The sequence below is a fragment of the Delphinapterus leucas genome, chromosome 6 (assembly GCF_059928025.1).
Source record: "Delphinapterus leucas isolate spDelLeu-1000000601 "Yukka" chromosome 6, BTC_Dleu_Yukka2, whole genome shotgun sequence".
In the NCBI taxonomy this organism is placed as follows: domain Eukaryota; kingdom Metazoa; phylum Chordata; class Mammalia; order Artiodactyla; family Monodontidae; genus Delphinapterus; species Delphinapterus leucas.
In genome coordinates, this window is record NC_143134.1 from 112,268,487 (window position 1) to 112,292,469 (window position 23,983).

The 23,983-nt window shown below is 45.0% G+C and overlaps 1 protein-coding gene across 5 annotated transcripts in view; it reads right to left on the reverse strand.

The window, feature by feature from the left end:
* Positions 1-23,983, reverse strand: part of TTLL11 (tubulin tyrosine ligase like 11) — a 269,679-nt gene that overhangs the window by 37,295 nt on the left and 208,401 nt on the right. The window contains exon 9 of one of the 5 annotated variants that reach the window (XM_022578819.3): positions 931-23,799. The exons of the other annotated variants lie outside the window; for them this stretch is intronic. Coding sequence (XP_022434527.2) covers positions 23,759-23,799 — 41 coding nt within the window. The 3' untranslated portion in view covers positions 931-23,758. Of the gene's footprint in view, positions 1-930; positions 23,800-23,983 lie in introns of those variants that run through there. 5 annotated transcript variants of the gene reach the window in all.

Below are 23,983 nucleotides of genomic sequence, written 5' to 3' on the forward strand. Positions count from 1 at the left end.
ACATGGATGGACTTGGAGGGCATTATGCTAAGTGAAATAAGTCAGACCGAGAAAGACAAATACTGCATGATATCACTTACGTGGGGAATCTAAAAAATACATCAAATGAGTGAATACAGTACAACAAAAAAGGAGCAGACTCACAGTTACAGAGAACAAACTAGTGGTCACCAGTGGGGCAGGGCAGGGAGGCAATACAGGGATGCAGGAGTAGAGGTACAAACCACTGGGTGTAAGATAGGCTCGAGGGTGGATTGTACAACATGGGGAACATACCCAGTTTTGAACTAACTGTAAATGAAAAGTAATCTTTAAAATTGTAAACACTGTTTAATTTAAAATTTTTAATTAAAAAAAGAAAAGAAAAGAAATCTATAGGCGTAGCGCATGATACACAGTAGGTGTTTGGTAAATGTCAGTCTTCTCCTCCCTTCCCACTGCTTGGGTCATTGATGTTAAGAGCATGCTTTTAGCATCCACTTAAGGCAGAAGGAACCCAGGCTTTACATCACACGTGTCTAAGGTCAAATCCGCAGGCTGCCTCTTACATGGTGCTAGGTGACCTTGGCTCATTCACTTCACTTCCGGGAGCCTCATTTTCTACCTACCCTGTGTGGCTCTTAGATGGGTTCAGTGAGAGAATTTAGATGTAAGGGGCCCGGCCTGGCACATGGAAGAAACCCCATAAATCTGAGTTTCTTTTTCTTTCCTTCTTCCTTCCTTCCTTCCTCCTTCCTTCCTTCCTCCTTCCTTCCTTTCTCTCTCCCTCCCTCCCTCCGTCCCTCCATCCGTCCCTCCCTCCCTCCCTTCCTTCCTTCCTTTCTTTCTTTCTCCCTCCCTCCCTCCCTCCCTCCCTCCATCCATCCATCCCTCCCTCCCTCCCTTCCTTCCTTCCTTTCTCTCTCTCTCTCTCTCTCTCTCTCTCTCTCGTTCTTTCCTTTTTTTGGCCGCACCTTGCACCTTGCGGGATCTTAGTTCCCCCACCGGGGATTGAACCCGGGCCACAGCAGTGAAAAGGCTGAGTCCTAACCACTAGACCACCAGGCAATTCCCAAGAGCTTCTTTCTTTATTATCTTTAGGTAATCAGAGAGGCCATCCCTGGCAGATAAACAGTCTGCTGCCCTGGAGGGCAGAGGCTCAGAATCTTCATCCCATTGTAGTTGTTCTTTGTTTCCAGAAAATAGGCAATCTGGGGGAAGTTAGGCTGCCCTAACTCCCCCACCAAATGCAGCCCTCTTCCCTGCTCCCCATCCTTGCCCTCCAGTTAACTGGCTGTACCTTCTAGAAGTCCAGAGTCAGGAGCCTTGGGGGTGGGGGGGTGCCTGTCCTCAAGAAGAGGCCGCTCTGAGGAGCTCTGAGAAGCCGGCCTGTCACTTGGAAAGGCGATGGGAGGCAGACGAGTGTCAAAAAGAAGACAGAGAAGTGGGTTCCAACTTGACTTATATTAAGAATGTCACTTTAGAGCACAAATGAGAGAGAAGAGAAATGCTCTTTTATGTGGGAGTTTATTTTTGTCACTTTGTCAGAGAGAAATTGCAGTCCTGAGGGCACTGGAGCTGCACAGAATTACCCAAAACATTAACATGCAAATTGCCTTCTTTAGAGAAGGTAATTTTATTAGTGCACGAAAATATTTCTGTCACTGTACTCACGCTTGGGAACGGTGCCGTTTGGGGGCCAGTTGGGGCCACCGCAAATGGAGAATTAGGGAGAGTCCTGAACTTGGTTAGGATTCTGTTACCTCCTCTTCTTGAGACCATGCCTAGGACACGCTGCAGTGTTGCAGCTGGTTACCCTGGGTGTACCTAGTGTAGATGGCAAGTGACTTGTTCAAGATCATACAGCATCCATGGCAGAAAAAGAGGTAGAGCTGAGGTCGTGTGCCCTGTGTTTTAGGTAACCAGGCGGTCAACAGGGGATCACTAGGGGTCTTGGAAGTGGCCACTCTGAGAATAAGAAGCGGTGACATTCCATCCAAGCCCTCATTCATTCATTCACTCACTCATTCGTTCACCAAGGTTTCACTGTGCTAGGCCCTGGGCCCCAGATATGAATCAGGCACGGGCATCAGCATCCCCAGGGGCAGGTGGGAAGGGGACACAGACAGACACAAACACTTATAATCCAGTAAGGTAAGACCTGCTGGGGGTGTGTGCCTAGAACCAACGACACAGAAGAGAGTGTGACTGACAGGGCGAGGGGCCTGGAAGCTTCATGAAGGAGGGTCTTGCATGTGGGCATTGCCCAGGCAGTCAGGGAAGGGGGTTGCAGGCAGGGAGGTAAGCACGAACAGAAGCACGGAAGGAAGCACGTTGGTCTGGTCCATGCGGAGTAGCGTGTGTAGCTGCAGCACAGGGTGTGTGGGAGGAGAGCGGGTCTGGCATGGGGGGCCGGGGTTGCAGAGGTTGGAGAGGAGGTTGGCCGGGCCCATCTCACAGGCTAAAGAGCTCAGATTTTATCCTGCAGGTGGCAAGCATCCCTGCCAGGCCTGTTCAGAACAGAACCACGTTCCCTTGAGACTTCAGGAGGGAGGGGGTTCCCCAGGCCCTGGAGTGCCAAAATGACAGAAGGTTGCGTGAGGCTGAGCTTATATAAGGCTTGCTCCTCCTCCAGACGTGATCAGCGGGGAAGTGTGGGCGGAGACAACCACCTGCTACCAAGAAGAAAGCACCTCAGTCATGTAAGGTCTCACCGAACACTTCGGGAGCGCACCTTTCCCAGGAGGCTGCTATCCCTCACCCTGAGTTGATTGGCAGCTACATCATATGACCGTGGTGGGGCTCGGGTAAGTGCTTCCACCGCCCCAGGAGCTGTCTTTTAGGAAAGCTGCAGGGAAAATTGGCCATTTCAAGCACACAGAGAGCTATTGTGGAGATTCTGAGCCGGCACACTCCACCTCAGGGTTTCTCAACCTTGACGCTTTTCAGATTTGGGGCCAGAAAATTCTATGTTGGCGGAGCGGGGAGTGTCCTATGCATTACAGGATGTTTAAAGCATCCCTGACCTCTACCCACTAGATGCCAATAGCAACATCCCTCTTTCCTTCCCCAGTTGTGACAACAAAAAACGTCTCCAGGCATGCCCAAATGTCCCCAGGGGAAAGCGGGGGTGGGGGATCACCTCCAGTTGAGAACCACTGGTCTATCCAGACCTCAGGGAAGACTGATGGCGGTCAAGGATGCCTGACCACTAGAAGTCTCCTAAGTCTGGCGGTGAGATGCAGAGCACCCCGAGGGCATGGTATCTGCCTTCTCCCCTCTCCCATGGGGCAAAGGATGGAGCAGAGTGCAGGTTTTTATCATGTGACTGGGCACTGACTATTTCAAAAAGAAATGTGTCTAAATTACTCCTAGAAAGACCTAAGAAAGGGAGCAAAGTGAGGAGGTAGAAAGCCAATGGACAGCAGCAAGTTCAGGGTCTCAGTGTTCCTCATCTGTAAAGCAAGGGGGTTGAATAGATGATCTCTAAGGCCTCTCTAGTTTTAAAGGCTATGATTCCACACCAGTAAGATGAGCACACCTTAAAGGATGCTACCAGTGAATACTGAAGTTGGCCCCAAGTGAGAGATGATAGACTCTGGGCTGGATAAGGTTTCGTCTTGGGTTACTTTTCTTGCTTAGAGACAGAGAACTGATTAAGTGGCTCATGAGGTTGTCACTTCACTCTCAGGTTAAATGATTAAGCCCAGATTTCCCCAGGAATTCCATGGAAAATCTCTGAAAGGGCCTGTATGGTAAATACTTCTGGAATGCTTGTCATTGGTACAGTTTCTCAAAGACCACTGGAGTCTGAAGACAGAGTTTTGGCTCTACCACCCATCAGCTGGGTGACCCTGGGCACATTACTTAACTTCTCTGAGCTTCATCTCTCTTCTCTGTAACCAGGTTGGTGTGAAAAGTGCAAATGCGTAAAGAGGACTTCCAGTTTCAGCTCTGACACATAAAGAGCTTGGAAGTCATCACTCCCATCCTCACAATAAGAAAAAAAGATGAGCAAACTGGAAATCGATGTTTTTTCTTCCGTCCGTCAGAGAAATAAGGTCACAGGGCAAACTGCCACCCTAAAAACTGGACAGACAAGTGAATATGGAGAATCACAGCTGAGATCAGCTTACTGGGAGCAGAAGTTGCTAGAGCCAGTAACTGGTAGGAACACTTAATTGGTGATTCAAGAATTGCTGGAGGCTGACTATGGACTAGATTGAGAGTTAGAAATTCCTGGGGGCTCAGTCCCCCACACTTTACCTCCAGAACCCAACCAGGTTCTTAAGGTGACTATAGGAGAAAAATCCCTCTTGCTTCAGGCAGGGATGAGGGGAAGGTAATCATTTTGAAATATGCCCAGGGTGTTCTCCATAACAAAGGCCTGCCCTCAAGGGGAACTGCTTTACCAGAGGCTTATCTGACCTGAGGGAAGGGCAATTAGACAACTCCAGCCTCTCTTTTCCTGGAAAGACAACTCCAGGCTCTCTCTTCCTTCTTCTCACATAAGGAAAGAAAAAATAAAGGCTAAGAAATACTTCTGAACATCACAGTCCAAGTACTCAAGCCCACTGAGAAACTGAAATTTAACCATAAGATTATCAAATGCTTTCTCTCCCCAGCAAATTACCACCACATCAACAGGGCTCCAATATTACAACAGTGGATACAACCGAGAGGTGCAAAACAATTTAAGAAGGATTGTTTAAGGAAACCCAAAGACAATTGGGGGTTGAAAATAAAACCAAGGAAACTGAAGCCTCTGGTACCTACAGCTGCGGCAAACATTAAATACAGCCCAGCTCCCAGCCGGTTAACATAAAACCTCACGCTTAAAGCCTGATTGCCTCAGTTCTTAGTACCTGATATATCATGTCCAGCTTTCAACCCAAAATTACAACAGCTGCTAAAAGATGAGAAAAAACCATGGTTTGAAGAGAAAAAGTAAGCATCAAAATCAGACTCAGATAGGAAACAGATGTTGGAATTATCGGACAGAGAATTAAAAATAATGATTAATATATTAAGGGCTCTGATGGAAAAAGTAGGCAACATTCAAGAACAGATGGGCAATGTAAGGAGAGAGATGGATACTCTAAGAAAGAATCAAAAGGAAATGCTAGAAATTAAAAACACCATCACCGAAATGAAGAAAGCTCTCAATGGGCTCAGAAATAGACTAGACATAGCTAAGGAAAGAATCAGTGAGCCTGAAGATATGTCAATAGAAATGTCACAAACTTGAAACTGAGCAGGACCCTGTGGGGCCCCTGGGCATGGAAGCATTTCTGTCCCCTGTTTCTTGTTTGTAGGGAATAGACTCCATGACCTTCCCTGAGTCCCAAAGGGTAGATTCAAACAGTTGTTAATCAGGGAAGGGAGGGGATGCAGAGACAAGGGAGGAGCAGCCAGGAAACAATAGTGTAGCCTTGGGGCAGGGTCCTCATTCTGCCTCAAGGGATACACATAAAAATATATTTAACCTCTTCTGCAGAACTAAAACCCCCACCAAATGGAAGATGCTAACTACTTGATGAAGCTTTCTTCAGAGAGGATCTGGAGACCACCTGAGGCCAGATTAAAGGAATCACAGAAGCTCATCAGGAGACCACCTGAGGCCAGATTAAAGGAATCACAGAAGCTCATCAGGAAATCACCTGAGGCCAGATTAAAGGAATACAGGCCCTGCACACACACAGATCCTTATCAGCAATGCTGCCCTTGAACTATTGCTATAAAACTCCTCACCAAATTCCCCGGGGGTTGGGACACACAGTTTTTCAGGGCAAAAGCCCACTGTATCTTCCTTTGCCTGGCAAAACAATAAAGCTATTCTTTTCTACTTCATCCAAAACTCTGTCTCCAAGATTTGGTTCAGCACCAGTGCACAGAGGTCGAGCTTTCAGCACCAAACTGAAATGAGAAGAGAAAAACGAATGAAAAAAAAAAACAAAACAAACCTGAGGGACTTCTCTTGTGGCGCAGTGGTTAAGAATCTGCCTGCCAATGCAGGGCACACGGGTTCAAGCCCTGGTCTGGGAAGATCCCACATGCCACAGAGCAACAAAGCCCGTGCTCCACAACTACTGAGCCTGTGCTCTAAAGCCCACGAGCCACAACTAGAGCCCGTGTGCCACAACTACTGAAGCCCGCATGCCTAGAGCCTGTGCTCTGCAGCAAGAGAAGCCACCACAATGAGAAGCCCATGCGCTGCAATGAAGAGTAGCCCCCACCCACCACAACTAGAGAAAGCCCGCGCACAGCAACGAGGACCCCATGCAGCCAAAAATAAATAAATAAACAAATAAATAAAATAAAATAAAAAAACGAAAAAAAACTGAATGTCCAGGAACAGTGTCTTTGGACAACCTAGAAGAAATGGATAAATTCATAGAAACAGACAACCTACCAAGACTTAGTCAAGATGAAATAGATAATCTGAACAGACCAATTACTAGTAGGGAGACTGAATCAGTAATCAAAAACCTTCCAACAAACAAAAGTCCAGCACCAGATGGCTTCACAGGCAAATTCTATCAAACATTTAGGGAGAGCTAACACCTTCTCAAACTCTTCCAAAAAACAGGAGATGAGGGAACTCTTCCAAACTCATTTTATGAGGCCAGCATTATCCTGATACCAAAATCAGACAAGGATGCCACAAGAAAAAAAAAGTACAGGCCAATACCCCTGATGAACATAGATGCAAAAATCCTCAACAAAATATTAGCAAACTGAATTCAACAATACATTAAAAGGATCATACACTATGATCAAGTGAGATTTATTCCAGGAATACAAAGGATGGCTCACCATGTGCAAATCAGTCAATATTGTATACCACATTAATAAAATGAAGGATAAAAATCATATGATTGTCTCAATAGATGCAGAAAAAGCATTTGACAAAGTGCAACATCCATTTATGATAAAAGAAACTCTCAACAAATCAGGTATAGAGAGAAGATACCTCAACAGAATAAAGGTCATATATGACAAGCCCTCAGCTAACATCATACTCAATGGTGAGAAGCTGAAAGCTTTTTCTCTAAGGCCAGGAGCAAGACAAAGATGTGCACTCTTACCAATTTAATTCAACATAGTATTGCAAGTCCTATCCAGAGCAATTAGGCAAGAAAAAGAAATAAAAGGAATCAAAATTGGAAAGGAAAAAGTAAGATTGTCACTATTTGCAGATGATATGATATTATATATGGAAAACCCTAAAGACTCCATCAAAAAACTGCTAGAACTAATAAACGAGTTCAGTTAAGTTACAGGATACAAAATCAATACACAACAATCTGTTGCATTCTATACACTAATAACAAACTATCAGAAAGAGAAATTAAGAAAACAATCCCATTTACAATTGCATCAAAAAGAATAAAATACTCAGGAATAAATTTAACCAAGGAGTTGAAAGATCTGTATATTGAAAACTGTAAGGTATCAGTGAAAGAAATTGAAGACAAATGAATGCAAAAATATTCTGTACTCATGGATTGGAATAATTAATATTGTTAAAATGTCCATGCTAGTCAAAGCAATATACAGATTCAATGCAATCTGTATCAAAATTCCGATGACATTTTCCACAGAAATAGAACAAACAATCCTAAAATTTGTATGGAACCAAAAAAGACTCTAAATAGCCAAAGCAATCTTGAGAAAGAAGAACAAAGCTGTGGGCATCACACGTCCTGATTTCAAACTATATTACAAAGCTATAGTAGTGAAAACTCTATGGTGTTGGGATAAAAACAGACACATAGATCAATGGAACAGAAGAGGGAGTCCAGAAATAAACCCATGCATATATGGTCAATTAATTTACAACAAAAGAGTAGAGAATATACAATGGGGAAAGGACAGTTTCTTCAAGAAATGGTGTTGGGAAAATTGGACAGCCACATGCAAAAGAATGAAACTGGACCACCATCTAACACCATACACAAAAATTAACTCAAAATGAACTAAAGACTCGAAACTAAGACCTGAAACCATTAAACTCCTAGAAGAAAACATAGGCAGTAAGCTCCTTGATATAGGTCTTGGCTATAGCTTTTTAATCTGACACCAAAAGCAGAAATGAACATCAAATTAAAAAGTTTCCTCTGCACAGCAAAGGAAACCACCAACAAAACGAAAAGGCAACCTACTGAATGGGAGAAGATAACTTCAAGTTATATATCTGGTAAGGGGCTAATATTCAAAACATATAAAGAACTCATACAACTCAATGGCAAAAAATTCCAAACAATCTGATTTAAAAATGGGCAGAAGATCTGAATAGACATTTGTCCGAAGAAGCCAACAGGTATCCGAAAAGATGTGCAACATCATTAATCATCAGGGAAATGCAAATCAAAACCACAATGAGACAGCACCTCATGCCTATTAGAATGGCTATTGTCAAATAGATAAGAAATAATGAGTGTTGGCAAGAATATGGAGAAAAGGGAATCCTTGTGCCCTGTTGGTGGGAATGTAAAATGGTGCAGCTATTGTGGAAAACAGTATGGAGGCTCCATAAAAGATTAAAAATAGAACTATAATATGATCCAGCAATTCCACTTCTGGGTACTTATCTGAAGAAAATGAAAACATTAACTTGAAAAGATATATGCACTCCCATGTTCATTACAGCATTATTTACAATAGCCGAGATATGGACCCAACCTAAGTGTCCTCTGATGGATGACTGGATAAAGACATTGTAATATGACTATTATTCAGCAATAAAAGAGAATGAAATTGTACCATTTGCAACAACATGGATGGAGCTCAAGGGCATTATGCTAAGTGAAATAAGACAGAACAGAGAAAGACAAATACTGTGCATCTCTCTTATAGATGGAATCTAAAACAAAAAACAAATTAAAAAAACCAACACAAGTTCATAGATAACAGAGAACAAATTGGTGGTTGCCAAAGGTGGGGGGGTTGGTGGGGGAGAAATGGGTGAACTGTTTCTGTTTTTGGTATAAATAAATTGAATTTTTAAAAAAAGAATAAAGTAAAGGAGAATGTCTTGGAACAGTGGGACAATACAAAAGGCTTGAAATACAATGGGAATACCAGAAGGATAAAAAAGAAAGGAACAGAAGAGATACTTGAAGTAATAATGGCTGAGAATTTTCCAAAATTAATGAGACATCCAAACCACAGATCCAAGAAGCTCAGAGAATGACAAGCAGGAGAAATACCAAAAAATTAACACCTATACATATAATATTCAAACTGTAGAAAACCAGAGACAGAGAAAACCTTGACAGATGCCAGAGGGGAAAAACACCTTACCTATAGAGGAATAAGAAAAAAATTACATCAGCATCTCATCAGAAACCATGCAAGAAGAGAGAGGAGTGAAATATCTTAAACGTTGAAAGAAAAATCCCGTAAACCTAGAATTCTGTATCCAGAGAAATTATCCTTCAAAGGTGAAGGAGAAATACTTTCTCAAACAAAAACTGAAGGAATTTGTTGTCCATAGACTTGCCTTGCAAGCAATGTTCAAAGAAGCTCTTCAGAGAGAAAGAAAATGATCTAGGTCAGAAACTCAGATCTACATAAAGAAAAGAAGAGCATCAGAAAAGGAATAAATGAAGGTAAAATAAATCTTTTTTATTTTTCTTATTCTTAACTGATCTAACAGATAACTGTTTGTTCAAAGTAATAGTAGCAACAATGTGTTGGGTGATTATAGCTTAGGAATAAGTAAAATGAGTAACAGCACAGTTATTAGCAAAGGGGGGAGGAATTGGGAGTACTCTTTTACAAGGAACTTGCACTCTCTGGGAAGTTGTATAGCACTATTTGAAAATGGGTTTATTAGCAGAAAAAGTACACTGCAAACTCTAGGACAACCACTGATTTTTTTTTTTTTTTTTGCGGTACGCGGGCCTCCCACCGTTGTGGCCTCTCCCGTTGCGGAGCACAGGCTCCGGACGCGCAGGCTCAGTGGCCATGGCTCACAGGCCTAGCCGCTCTGCGGCATGTGGGATTTTCCCGGACCGGGGCGCGAACCCGTGTCCCCTGCATCGGCAGGTGGACTCAACCACTGTGCCACCAGGGAAGCCCTAACCACTGATTTTTAAAGAAGAAGTATACATGATATATTAAGAGAGAAAATGAAATCTTATAAAATGCTCAATTAAAACCAGAGAAGGCAGAAAAAGAGGGGAAGATAAAAAAGAAACAAAGAACAAGGGAAATAAATGGAAAGCAGTTACTAACATGGTAAATAGTAATCCAGCTATAGCAATAATCACTTTAAATGTGAATGGTTTAAATATATTAATTAAAAGACAGAGATTGTTAGAGTGGATTTAAAAAAGCAAAATCCAACTATATATTGTTTACAAGAAACCCTCTTTAAACATAAAGACAAAGATAAAAAGTAAAGGGATGGAGAAAGATATATCATGCTAACACTAACTAAAAAAAAAAGGCTGGAGCAGCTATATTAATTTCAGACAACGCAGACTGCAGAACAAAGAAAACTATCAGGGATAAAGGTGGGCATTATTTAATGATAAAGGGGTCAATTCTCCAAGAAGACAACAATCCTTATCATGTATGTAGCTAAAAACAGAGTGTCAAAATATGTGAGGTAAAACAGATAGAACTGCAAGGGGAAATAGACAAATCCACTATTATAGTTGGAGGTTTCAACACCCCTCTATCAGTAATTGACAGATCCAGCAGGCAGAAAATTGGTAAGGATATAGTTTAACTGAACAGCACCATCAATCAACTGGATTTAATTGACATGTATAAAATACCTTATTCAACAAGAGCAGAATACACATTATTTTCAGGTCACACAGAACACTTACCAAGGTAGACTATATTCTCAGCCATAAAGCATAACCTAACAGATTTAAAAGAATAGAAATCATACAAAGTATGCTCTCATACCACAATGAAATTAAACTAAAGATCAATAACAGAAAGACAGCTGAAAATTCTCCACGTATTTGGAGATTAAATAGCACATGTCTAAACAATACATGGGTCAAAAAATAAGTCTCAAGAGAAATTTAAAAATATTTTTAACTAAGTGAAAATGAAAATAGAACTTACTGAATTTTGTGGGAGGCAGTGAAAGTAGTGCTTAGAGGGACATTTAGAGCCTTGAATGCATATAATAAACAAAATGAAAGATCTTAAATCAACTATCTAAACTCCCATCTTAGGAAACTAGAAAAAGAAGAGCAAATTAAATCCAAAGTAAGCAGAAGAAAAGAAATAACAAAAACTAGAGCACAAATCAATGAAATTAAAAACAGGAAAGCAATAAAGAAAATCAATTAAGCCAAAAGCTGGTTCTATAAAAAGATCAATGAAACTGATAAACCTCTAGCCAGGCTAAGCAAGAAAAAAAGAGAGAAGATTACTAGACTACGAATTAGTAATTAAAATTACTAATATCAGAAATGAAAGAGGGTTATCACTACTGATCCCATAGACAGAGGATAGAGGATAGATCCCATAGACATAGAGGATAATAAAGGAATATTATGAATAATTTTGTGTCCACAAATTTGATAACTTAGATGAAATGGACCAATTTCTCTTTTTAAAAAATTTTTTTTTTTCAATTTCTCTTTTTAAAAAATTAATTAATTAATTTACTTTTGGCTGTGTTGGGTCTTCATTGCTGTGCGTGGGCTTTCTCTAAGTTGTGGCGAGTGGGGGCTGCCCTTTGTTGCGGTGCATGGGCTTCTCATTGCGGTGGCTTCTCTCGCTGGGGAGCATGGGCTCTAGGCATGTGGGCTCAGTAGTTGTGGCTCGCGGGCTCTAGAGCACAGGCTCAGTAGTTGTGGCACACAGGCTTGGTTGCTCCACGGCATGTGGGATCTTCCCAGACCAGGGCTCGAACCCATGTCCCCTGCATTGGCAGGTGGATTCTTAACCACTGTGCCACCAGGGAAGTCCTGGACCAATTTCTTGAAAGACACAATTCAACAAAACTCACACAAAGAGAAACAGTTAATCTGAATAGGCTTATATCTATTAAAGAAATTAAATTAATAACCTTCTAAAAAAGTAAACACTAGGCCCTGATGGTTTCACTGATAAATTCTACTAAACATTTAAGAAAGAAGTGATACCAATTCTCTACAATCTCTTACAGAATATAGAAGCAGAGGGAATATGTTCTAACTCATTTTATGAGGTCAACATTACCCCAATACTAGATAACGGCATTACTAGAAAGGTAAAACTACGGACCAATATCTCTCATAAACATAGATGCAAAAATCCTCAACAAAATATTAGCAAGTGGAATCCAATAATGTATAAGAAGAATTATACACCACAACCAATGAGATTTATTCCAGATACGCAAGGCTGCCTCAACATTCAAAAATCAATTAATGTAATCTATCACATCAACAGGCTAAAGAAGAAAAATCGTATGATCATGTCAATAGGTGCAGGAAAGGCATTTGACAAAATCCAACACTCATTCATGATAAAAAAGAAAAAAAAACACCCCCTAAAACTCTATGCAAGCTAGGAACAGAGGGGAACTTTGTCCATTTGATGAAGAATAGCTACAAAAACCCTACAGCTAACTTCATATTTAATGCTAAGAAAATAGGTGCTTTCCACCTAATATTGGGAACAGGACAAGGATGTCCCCTCTCACCACTCCTGTTCAACATTGCACTGGGAGTCTTAGTTAATTCAATAAGACAAGACGAAACAAGACAAGAAGAGAAAAGAAAAGGTATACCAAAAGATTGGAAAGGTAGAAATAAAACTGCCTTTATTCTCAAATGACATGGCTGTCAATGTAGAAAATCCCAATAAATTGACAAACTTCTGGAACTAAGTGATTATAGCGACCTTGTAGGGTACAAGGTTATTATATAAGTCAACTGCTTTCCTATATTCCAGCAATGAACACTTGGAATTTTAAATTAAAAACACAACACCATTTATATTAGCACCCAAGTAAAGTAAAATAAAATAAAATACTTAGGTATAAATCTAATGGAACATATGGAAGATACATATGAAGAAAACTAAGAAACCTGAATGACAAAAATAAAAGATCTAAATAAATGGAGAGATATTTCATGTTCATGGACAGGAAGACTCAATATTGTTAAGATGGTAGTTCTTCCCAACTCAACTATAGATTCAACACAATCCAAATTAAAATCCCAGCAAGTTATTTGGTGAATATTTGACCAGCTGATTCTAAAATTTATATGGGAAAGGCAAAAGACCAGAATAGCCAACACAATCCTAAAGAAGAAGAACATAGAGGACTGACACTACCCAGCTTCAAAACTTACTATAGTTACAGTAATCAAAACAACACGGTATTAGTGAAAGAACAGACAACTAGATCAATGGAACAGAATACAGAGCCCAGAAATAGACTCACACAAATATAATCAACTGATCTTTGACAAAGGAACAAAGGAAATTCAATGGAGAAAGGACAGTCTTTTTAACAAATGGTGTTGGAACAAGTGGACATCCATATTTAAAAGAAAAAAAAAAAGAATCTAGACACAGACCTTGCACCTTTCACAAAAATTAACTCAAAATGGATCATAGACATAAATGTAAAATGCAAAACTATACAAGTTTTAGAAGATAACAGGAGAAAATCTAGGGGACCTTGGATTTGGCTATGAAGTTTTAGACACAACACCAAAAGCAAAATCCCTGAAAGAAAAAATTGATGTTAGACCTTATTAAAATTAAAAATTTCTGCTCTGTACAGACACTGTTAAGAGAATGAAAAGATAAGCCACATAAACTGTGAGAAAATATTTGCAAAAGACATACTTGATAAAAAGACTTGTATCCAAAATATACAAAGAACTCTTAAAACTCAACAATAAGAAAAAAAAGTGGACAAAGATCTGGACATCTCATCAAAGAAGATATACAAATGGCAAATAAGCATATGAAAAGATGCTCGACATCATATGTCTTTAGGAAATTGCAAATTAAAACAATGTGGTATACCACTACACACCTATTACAATGGCTAAATTTAAAAAACTGACAATACTAAGTGTTGGCAAGGATGTGGAGCAACAGGAACTCTCATTCGTTGCTGGTGGGAATGTGAAATGGTACAGCCATTTTGAAAGACAGTTTGGCAGTTTCTTAAAAAGCTAAACGTAGTCTTACCATATGATCCAGCAATCACATCCCTAGGTATTTGCCCATTTTGAAAACGTATATCCACAAAAAAAAAACTGCACACAAATGTTTACAGCAGCTTTATTCATAACTGTCAAAAATTGTACGCAACAAAGATGTCCTTAAATAGGTGGATGGATTAACAAACCATGGCATATCCATTCAATGGACTTTTACTCACAGATAAAAAGAAATGAGCTATCAAGCCACAAAAAGACATGGAGGACCTTTAAATGCACATTGCTAAGTGAAAGAAGCCAGTACTGAAAAGGCTACATACTGTACGATTCCAACGATATGACATTCAGAAAAAAGCAAAACTATGAAGAGAGTAAAAAGATCAGTGGATGCCAGGGATTCAGGGTGGGAGAGGATGAATAGGTGGGACACAGGGGATTTTTAGGGCAGTGAAAACTGTACTGGATACATTACATTATGCAGTTGTCAAAACACATAGGATGTACAACACAGAGTGAACTTTAAACTATGGACTTTAATTAATAATATATTAATATTTGTTTATTAACTAACAAATGTATACTAATGCAACATACTACAGAGGAAAGAGTATGTGTTTGGGGAGTATATGGGAATTCTCTGTACTATCTGCTCAATTTTTCTGTAAATCTAAAACTGTTTCAAAGGGGTTTCCCTGGTGGCTCAGTGGTTAAGAATCCACTGCTAATGCAGGGGACATGGGTTCGAGCCCTGGTCCGGGAAGATCCCACATGCTGCAGAAGAAGTAAGCCCGTGAGCCACAACTACTGAGCCTGTGCTCTAGAGTCCGCGAGCCACAACTACTGAGCCCACGTGCCACAACTACTGAAGCTGCGCACCTAGAGCCTGTGCTCTGCAACAAGAGAAGGCCCCGCTCACTACAACTAGAGAAAGCCCACATGCAGCAGTGAAGACCCAACACAGCCTAAAATAAATAAATAAATAAATGTATTAAAAAAAAACTTTTCCAAAAAAATTGTCTATTAATTTTTAAAAATCCATAAATGTAGCTCATATTTGTGTCAATCACCAGCAGTCACATTAAGGGGCAGCATGTTGGAGAAGATTTAGTTAGGAGACGTGGGTCTTTGTCCAAGCACTGCTGTTTACTAGCGAGGTGCCCCCAAGCAGTCTAATTCTCATTTCCTCAACTCTAAATAGCGGCGCTGCGAGGAGTGTCAAGTGCAGAGCTTTGTAGCAGTAAAGCCTGTGCGACCCTGTATCCTGCCTCCTTGGTAGTAGAGGAGCAGATGGGGGGAGGGGCTGCGGAGGATGCGTCTGTCATTGGTCACGTCTCCCCGATGGTCTTACCAAACACAGCTCCGCCCACCTTATGGATGCCTCAGCCTGGGGATATTTGGGGATTGGCAGTAGTCCTTCCATCTTTGCTCATCAGTGTTGTCACTTCCTGAGGCTGCACAAGATGGAGGCTAGAGACCGGTTCCTGCTCTGTCCCTGACCCCTCTTTACCACTCTGAGCCTCGGTTTCCTCCTCCCTGAGTGGGGTCGTGGGAACAAGACCACGCTCAGGGGGAGTGTGAGCTTTCAGTGCACAAGTGGATTGGAAGACTTTTGTAATCTGAAAGCACGCACACATGTCAAGAATGACAATGGTGGTTAAAACAAAGTAAAAGGAGAGCCGGGGGTACACTTACTAACTAAAGCCTTACAACAACCCAAGGTGGATGGCACTGGCCCGTTTTAAAGGAAACTGTGGCTCTTGGAGCTGAAGCGCCCCCACCCCCGACCCTGGGCTCCAAGATGGGAGGTGCAAGGAACCAGACTCAGCCTGGCTGACTCGCTGGTTCATGGCTCATGCTTTTCCCACAACTTCCATCCTGCTGCCGCTGTTCCTGCAAGATCTGGGATGAAGAAAAGGAAATAGCTGCATAAAAAAATTCATCTCACTTTTTTCCTTTTGTCTCTTTTTTGGGGCGTAGGACCAGACAACGGCGGAGATCCTGTTCCCATGCCCTGGAGGTGATGGACAGGAAGGTGACGATCAGGCGCTCCAATGAAGGGGCTGTGGCGGTGATCACACGTCTCCAGGCGACACTCCCCGAGGGGACATTCATTACAGAAGACGCAGCCTGCACGGCAGCAGCCTCAGATAAGCGTCTGCGCGGGAAGGGCGAGCTGGCATTTCTGTTGGCTCGCTTGCTTTTATTAAAAATAATTCTGACACTGACTATTTTGTAAGTGTGTAGGCACACATCCAGGGAGGCCCATCTGACTTTGAGATAATTTCAAGGCTGAAGAACATCGCTCGTGCCAGACACGGTGCGAGGCACCGCGTGAAACCCGCCTCCTGTACCGAGGAGGGAGGGGGCCATCCATGTATATGTATAAGTGAGGCTTCGCTGAACCTTCCAAGTAAAAATACTTCTAAATATTTCAGTACGTTGTTAACCACATACATTTCAGCTGGGGCTCATTCCAGCTGAGGAAAGTAGAGGAGGCACATGATCTGCATAAGTCGACTGAGGAAATTTGGTGAGAGACAGTAACGAGACTCAGACACCCACGGATGTCAGCTGATTGTCAGGGTCCCGTCCCTCGTCCATCCCGCACACGTTTGCTGGGCACCTACTATGTGCCAGGCACAGAGCTAGGCTTCGTTAAGGCAGGAACAGCTTGGCGTCATGGAGGTTAGTCTAGCTCAAGGGGCAGATGCCACACGCTCATTCCACAGTGTTCACTTCGCACTGTGATCGGTGCTGCCGAGGAGCGGCGCTGGATGCTGCTGGAGCCCGTGGGAAGGGAGAGCTGGCCCAGCCTGAGGGCGGCGCCTTGCGAGGAGGGCCTGGGCAGTGGTGTGTGAGGGGTGAGGGCTTCGGACAGAGGCAAGTGGCCCCGATGGAGGTCCTCCGGAGTGGCCGGCCACCTTGGCTGGAACGAGCGAGCGTGGGGCTAGTGACCGGACGGGTGGCTGCACAGGGGGAAGGGGTCTCACTCGCTCCCCTGGAGTTGTAGTCGTGAGACCAGTGACTGCAGGCGGCTGATGGTGGACTCCGGGTTGAGAGGTGATGCAGGAGGAGGGCTGGAGGCCGCCGCAGCCAGCCAAAGGCAGGAGCACCCACAGTGTGAGAGCAGACGTGCAGAGGAGAGGGGACAGCTGGTCTTTGGAGACCGTGGCACACGTGGAGAGAAACTGGCCCTGACTCTCCAGGCCCGGCAGCCCTGAAGCTGGCAGTGCTGCATTTCTCGCTAAAGGTCCCCAGCTTCACAGTATCCACCCCCCACCCCTACTTTCCTTGAGTTGGACACATGGGTTCCGCTTCCCAGCCAACCCTCCAACAGTGCTGTGTAGGACAAAGGGGCAGGGCAGTGAGGATGGGGCAGCCAGGCCAAAGGTGGGTGAGGGCCGTCTTGGAGGGAAAGGAGGGGAGGCCCTGGCACTCTGTCAGCTCCGAGGGAAGGCCCGCTGCCACCACATCCCATCCCTCCCACAGGCTGCGAGTGTCTCCAGGCAGGCGTTTCTTCCTGTCTGTTCCCAGCACCTGCAGAGCACCTGGCACGAGTAGGTGCCCAGGAAGCATGTCCCGGGAGAGGGGTGCAGTCAGGGCCAGGTGATATCAATAGAAGCAGCCCCTTCTTACCGAGCATTTCCTGCTCAGACCCTGCTCGGAGCACTTTCTGCTCTGTCCCATCTCAGCCGTATCAACGTTCTTATGAAGTGGGGGCACCGTTACTATCTCCCCTTTTCAGAAGATGAATGTGAGGCTCAGAGGAAGTTACATAACCTGCGGAGACGACACAGCTTGCAACTTACCGGTCTCAGATTTGAAGCCAGGTTTGTCTGATCCCAGAGCCCGTGGCTTTGGTTATACTGCCAGTCAAACCGAGGCAGCCCCACGAAGGCGGGCATGTAGCTCAGGAGCTCCTCGAGCAGTGGAAGAAATGTTTCTCGTTTTGGTCAGAGCCTACAGCACATACGAGCCATTAAACTATGACACTCTGATGTTTCCTCTGCAAGCAAGGTGTGGGCCGGACACGCATACGTGGGTGTCGCGTGTGTGCTCACGTGGGTGGGAAAGACGCTCCGGTCCATTTTCGTTCTTGCTTTGCAACCATGTTTCCATCGCTTACTGGGAGGACCTCTAGTTTATATTTTAAAACAGCAAAAAATCTGGCTGCGAAGTGAACAAAGCTGTCCTGAAGCCCCTAGCTGTCGGTTGTGGGTTAGATGGACCAGACACCTAGATGCTGGGCTCAAGTGTCCCCTTTTCAAGTGAAACGTTTGTCTCTCACAGATGATACCAGTGATACTGCCTTTTTTTTTTTTTTGCGGTACGCGGGCCTCTCACTGTTGTGGCCTCTCCCTCCCGTTGCGGAGCACAGGCTCCGGATGCGCAGGCTCAGCGGCCATGGAGGACCGGGGCATGGACCCGTGTCCCCTGCATCGGCAGGTGGACTCTCAACCACTGCGCCACCAGGGAAGCCCGATACTGCCTTTTATTGCCTAATCTTGATGCTGTCCTAGTCTCTCGCCACAGAGGAGTGAATTCCACTCTGGGAAGAGTAGAAAGCAAAGTCTCAATGATAAGGAGGTGTTCATGAGTGCAATTTACATAACATAACTGCCTCTTCACTGACAACTCTGTCTCTTCGTTTGGTTCTGGGCAATGAGAGGGCTACTACACCCCAAGTTTGCTGATAACACAAACAGATTTCTGTGCTGTGCTAGAAATTCTTTTTCAGATTTTTTTTTTTAGATTTCTGTGCTCTGCTAGAAATTCTAGAATTGGAAACGGAAATCTTTTTTTTTTTTTAAATGACAATTGACCATTACACTGGCCTGCGGCAGAGGGTGAGAGACCGCATATTACGAAATTCCACCAAGCTCCTAAGTAGTCACTGGCATTTTAAGAGAGGAAGACAGTCTATTTAGAGAGCGATGGGCATGGGATGCAGCTGAGGGCTCCTCAGGTGGAGAGAGGTGGCAAATGGGCTGGGTTTGGGGGAGAGCCATGTGCTAAACGTGTGTGATCGTCGAGTCCCAGCTTTTGCTTTGGGTCACGGGAGTGTGGGGATGCTTATTCCATTATTAAAAATAACAAATTCAGAAAGCTAAGTAAATAGAGCAGGCTACGCACGGACCAGGACGAAGTGTCTCACGAACCAAGGATTCTCATTAACCCAGTTCTGTGCACCTGAGGTCCAATTTAAACAAGCAATCGATAACGAGCCTATTTAAAAGGATGGTCTGAGATTTAGATTTCATAATATGTATGCTTTTTCTTACTGGTTTTTTTTTTTCCTCTCTAGTCTTTTTAAACACCACTTTTTCTTCTCCATTTCCATAGCAGGGTCTCCTCATGCAGGTCAAATGAAGGTTCATAAGGGCCTTGAGCATCGGGAATCTGGTTAACCCCCTTGGTGGGTACCAAAGTCTCATTAGGGCAGAAGGAAGGTCTGGGCTGGCTTCCAGAAAGGAAAGGTGCATCAGCACTTGGACACACTGGGGTTTGGGTTGGGGTGATGGTCTTATTCAAATGGGCTGGCATTTTACACTGGACAATAGGAAAGCAGAGGGAGACCCCTATAGACCACCGCTAGTATAAGCCATGGTTCTCACACTCAGAAGGCCCTGCTTTGGGGATGGGGGACATTTTTTATATTGGCATTCGTCTGCTCACCGAACATTCACTGGGCACCAAGTGAGATGCTTTTGCGTGCTCTGGTCGATGTGCCAGGCCCTCAGGGATACAGAACGAGTAGCGAGCGCCTTTTCTGGCTCGCCCACCATGCTAAGTGCTTTGCTTGTGTTCTCTCCTCACCCGCACGGCTCCCTCCTTTGTTGCTTCCCCCATGGGAGCTCTGGCCACCCCCTGTTACAACTTTCAACTGCGCATCCTTTTCATTTGTGTGGCTGGAGACGCTGGGTGTAATGGAAGGGCCAAGGATGAGCTCTGAAGGCAGGCCGTTCTTGGTTCAGATCCCAGGCTCCCCACTGTAAGACTTGACACGCTTGCTTAAGTTCACCCCTTTGAGCCTCAGCTTTCTCATCTGTCAAATGGGAATAGCCAGCCTTATCTCACAGGGCTGCATGAGACTTAAATGAAGCAATTCATAACAAGCATCTTTGATTTCTGTCACATGGTAAATGTTCAGTACATAATCTCTATTATTTTTTTTTCCTTGAGAATAGGGTCTGTAAAATAATTTCTCTTTTTATTCCAGTAGGGCCCAATACCTGGTAACACATTCATTACCCGTCTGTTGAATGAATGAATGAGTGAATGAACGAGTGAGTGCGTGCCCTTTGAGACTGAGAGCGCATGTTCTGCCCCTCTTCTGACTTCTTTCTTGCCAGCCCCACAGCAGCTCTAGGGCAGGTAAAGCTGCCCCAGCTCACATGGACCCACACCTCCGACCAGGCCTTTACTTCTTCTGACATCCAGTAGCTTCCTGAATGGTCCTGAGCACGCGGCTGGCTTCAGAAACTCCTTCTCCTTGAGAATCAGAGGTGCTCGAGCAGGCTTCTCAGGAGGCATCTGGGCCCCGGCCTGCACCAGCTAAGACAGCAGTGGCCCCTGCGCCCACGGGCACAGACAGCCTTCTCATTCCTGGCTTTAATGCCCAGCCCTCACTGCCTGTACGACGCCCCACCCTGGACGCTATTATTTCCTTTCAGGAGTGATGGAAACAGGAGAACAGGAGTATAAGCTCCAAGGAGGAAGGGAGACAGGTGCGTGGACGAGGCACCAACTCCCACTCCAGTTCTGCCTTCCTTGTGCTCTGTGAATTGACCTTTCACCTCCCTGCCTCACGAGCCCCCATCCCCTCCGCATCACTCAGATGAACAAGCCCTGCTCGGTGTGGCCCTGGACTGGGGACAGCGTCCTGGGCCAGGAGGTAGGAGGCTTGAGTGCAAATCCAGCTTCTGCTACTCACTGGCTATGGGATTTCAGACAAGTCACTTTTGCTCTTGGAAACCTCAGAATCCTGCTCTGTAAGATGGGATCTGATCACCCCCCTCGAAGGTCTGGTGTGAGAATTAGCAGTGATATTTGTATGTCGGAGGTGATCTCAAAATTGCAGTTACTACTAAGGATTGTTATTCCACACATTCAGGGGCTGAGGCAGGGTGGAAAGGCCTGGAAGACCCCAGCCCCAGATTTGCGCACCTGTATGTTCTAAAAATAAGTATTTTTCTCATCTCCTTAACTTGCTCAGCAGACAGAGACGCTGCAGACCCCAGAAAACCTCACCCGAGCCTGTACTGTGGGCAGCCCCTGTGGATTCCGCTGCTGGGGAGCAATTTAAGAGGCAAACAAAACATGAAAAGCTACTCAGAATTAACAATGGGGCCAGATGGTAATGCTAGTTTGAAGCAATAAAACATGATAAGTAGCTTCCTGCTGCTATTCCTGATCAATTTCAATATTTAATAATCTCACTGCCACCCGTGCCCCCTCATCTGGCCCCCTCCACAGGCTCCTGCAACGACACCCCGCATTCGGCTCACAGAGCAAACACGTCTTCACTTTCTGAAGGCGTCAGCAGAAAGCAGGCGGCTCAACTGTCACATGAGCGCCATCCGTCCTGGAGATGATAATTCATCTGCCTACTTCTAAGAGGTTCCATCTTCAGCCTCTCCTGGTTGCCAGGGAAAGATGGAAGGGAGCTCCGACGGTGGAGATGTGATAGGAGCTCTTGCCTTGTCGAATCAGTGAGTATTAGTAGCCCCTGAGTTTTGCTTTTGAATTTAAGAAAGGGGAGCAGTAGGGAGCTGGGTGGTCATCTTACTCTGGGACCGATAGCAGGAGGAAGCAACAGGAAGGGGAGGGTGGCAGCTTGGTGTTAAATTCTTACCCACCAGCCGCGCCTCTGAGCCTCAATTTCCTTCTCTGTATGAAAGAGATCATCGTGTCTACCTCTGGGAGGATTCTAGCCCATGCTGCACGTGTCAAGTGCCGGGCAGTGTGCTCAGCATGTAGGAAACACCCAAGACTGGCAGCTGGAAGCCTCATTACCAAACGTGAAACCACTTAGCAAACGATGCCCAAGTCCCAGCAGCTGCAGGAAAGGCTGCTGGTCCCTGTGGGCAGGGAGCTCTAGCCCAGGGCAGACCCGGGGTGAGGGGCAGGATCTGGCAGGGAGCACCCTGCTCAGGATTCTCCCCAAGGGGAGCCCACCGATAAGATGAACTGTCCACGAGGGCCCCACAGACTTTCAGACCCTCCGACACAGGGCACCCCGGAGGGCTGGTGTTGCTGGCACCCTTTACGGAGGAGGAAATGGACAGGACGAGGTGAAACGGCTTCTTGAGCTTACATCGTAGGAAGTGGCATTGTCAGTTCTAAGCTGGGTCCCCCAACCCCCCTGATTTCAGGTCCTCGCCACCCTATCGCAGGAGAAAACTGCTCCCTGAGGCGCCCCCTCTTTGTGTGTCCTTTTTGCAAGGAGGCAGCCGAGTGGAGGGTGGCCCCCTTGAGCTGCAGTTTACTCGGCTGTGAAATGCGAACATTAACACCTACTGCACTGGCTCACAGCAGGGACGTTTAATGAGGGAATATGCATGAGAGCCCGCTGTAATTTTGTGATGAGCTGAACAAAGTCAGGCATGGTTATTATTATGGCTTTTTAGAAAAACCCCCTCTGGGAGGAAAAAGATCAGAAATTCATCCACCGAAGCGGATTCTTCTTACTGAATCCTTCACCGGCCCCACGTGCTCTAGGGGGTCAAGATCAAGCTCTTTCACGTGGCGTTCAAGGCCTCGACAGCTCCTGCAACCCTGTCTCTGCCTCTTCTCCTTTCCCACCTTGCTGCAGACTACCTGGGGTGACCTGAGCCTTTCACGCGTGTCTCTGCCTAGACCAGGGAAACAGCCCTGAAGGATGGGGTGTGTGCCACCCTGTCCCTCAGCTGATCCCACTCGGCTTCTGCAGGGAGTCTTCCTTGGGCCCCCCTTGCTCAGGAACTCCTCTGCTGAGCCTCCTGACAGCCTCTCTGTGCTTCCCTCCATCCTAGCACGCATCACACTAGCTACTGCTATGTCCTCATCTGCTTTCCAACTCTAGAGCCAGTTCCTCCTGGGCCTGAACCAAGTGCTGTTCACTCCAGTCTATCCGGGGCCTGGCCCCGCTTATGCCCTGGAAATGTGTGGCGAGGGATGGACCAACCAACGAATAAGTGACTGTTTCCAACATAAATGGAATCAAAGCTTTAGGCAAAGGATTCCAGCAGTGGAATTAGGATTTGGGTGGGCACAGCCTTGGGAGCAGAAGTCAGGATGGTGCTCCTGAATTCAAACTCAGCTCCATCCCTCCAGTGAGGTCTAGAGCTGATACTGTAAGCAAGCCTTCCCAGGACAGTCCCCACCCCTCCACCCCCTGTCCTCCGCCTGCCTTTTGTTTGTAGAAAAACTTTAGCTTCCTAGGCCTTCCCCAAGTTCCAAAAAATACATTTAATCAAAGAAGTGAGAAAATGCAGAAACAAAGGAAAACAGTCAAGCAAAACAAAATAATAATAGTTTAGCCATTAAACAAAGTCAAGGACCTTTATTTCCTCCTCAAGGGCTATAGATAACATTCCGAGCCACGTCCTTTGAGCTGTCTTGCAGACACTGAAGCCCCCGCCAGGTGGAGGAAGTTAACTGCATGCTGCCCACAAGCACGTAGACCCCAGATGGGCTGGAACCAGAAGGTTGATGATGTTGACTCCCGATGACCTCACCACCAACCAATCAGGAGAATGTCCACGAGCTGATCACACACCCCGTGACACCTCTCCCTCACCCTGCTTTTAAAAACCTTTCCCTGAAAGCCACTGGGGAGCTCTGGCCTTCTGAGCTGCCTGGACTCCTTGCTTGGCCCT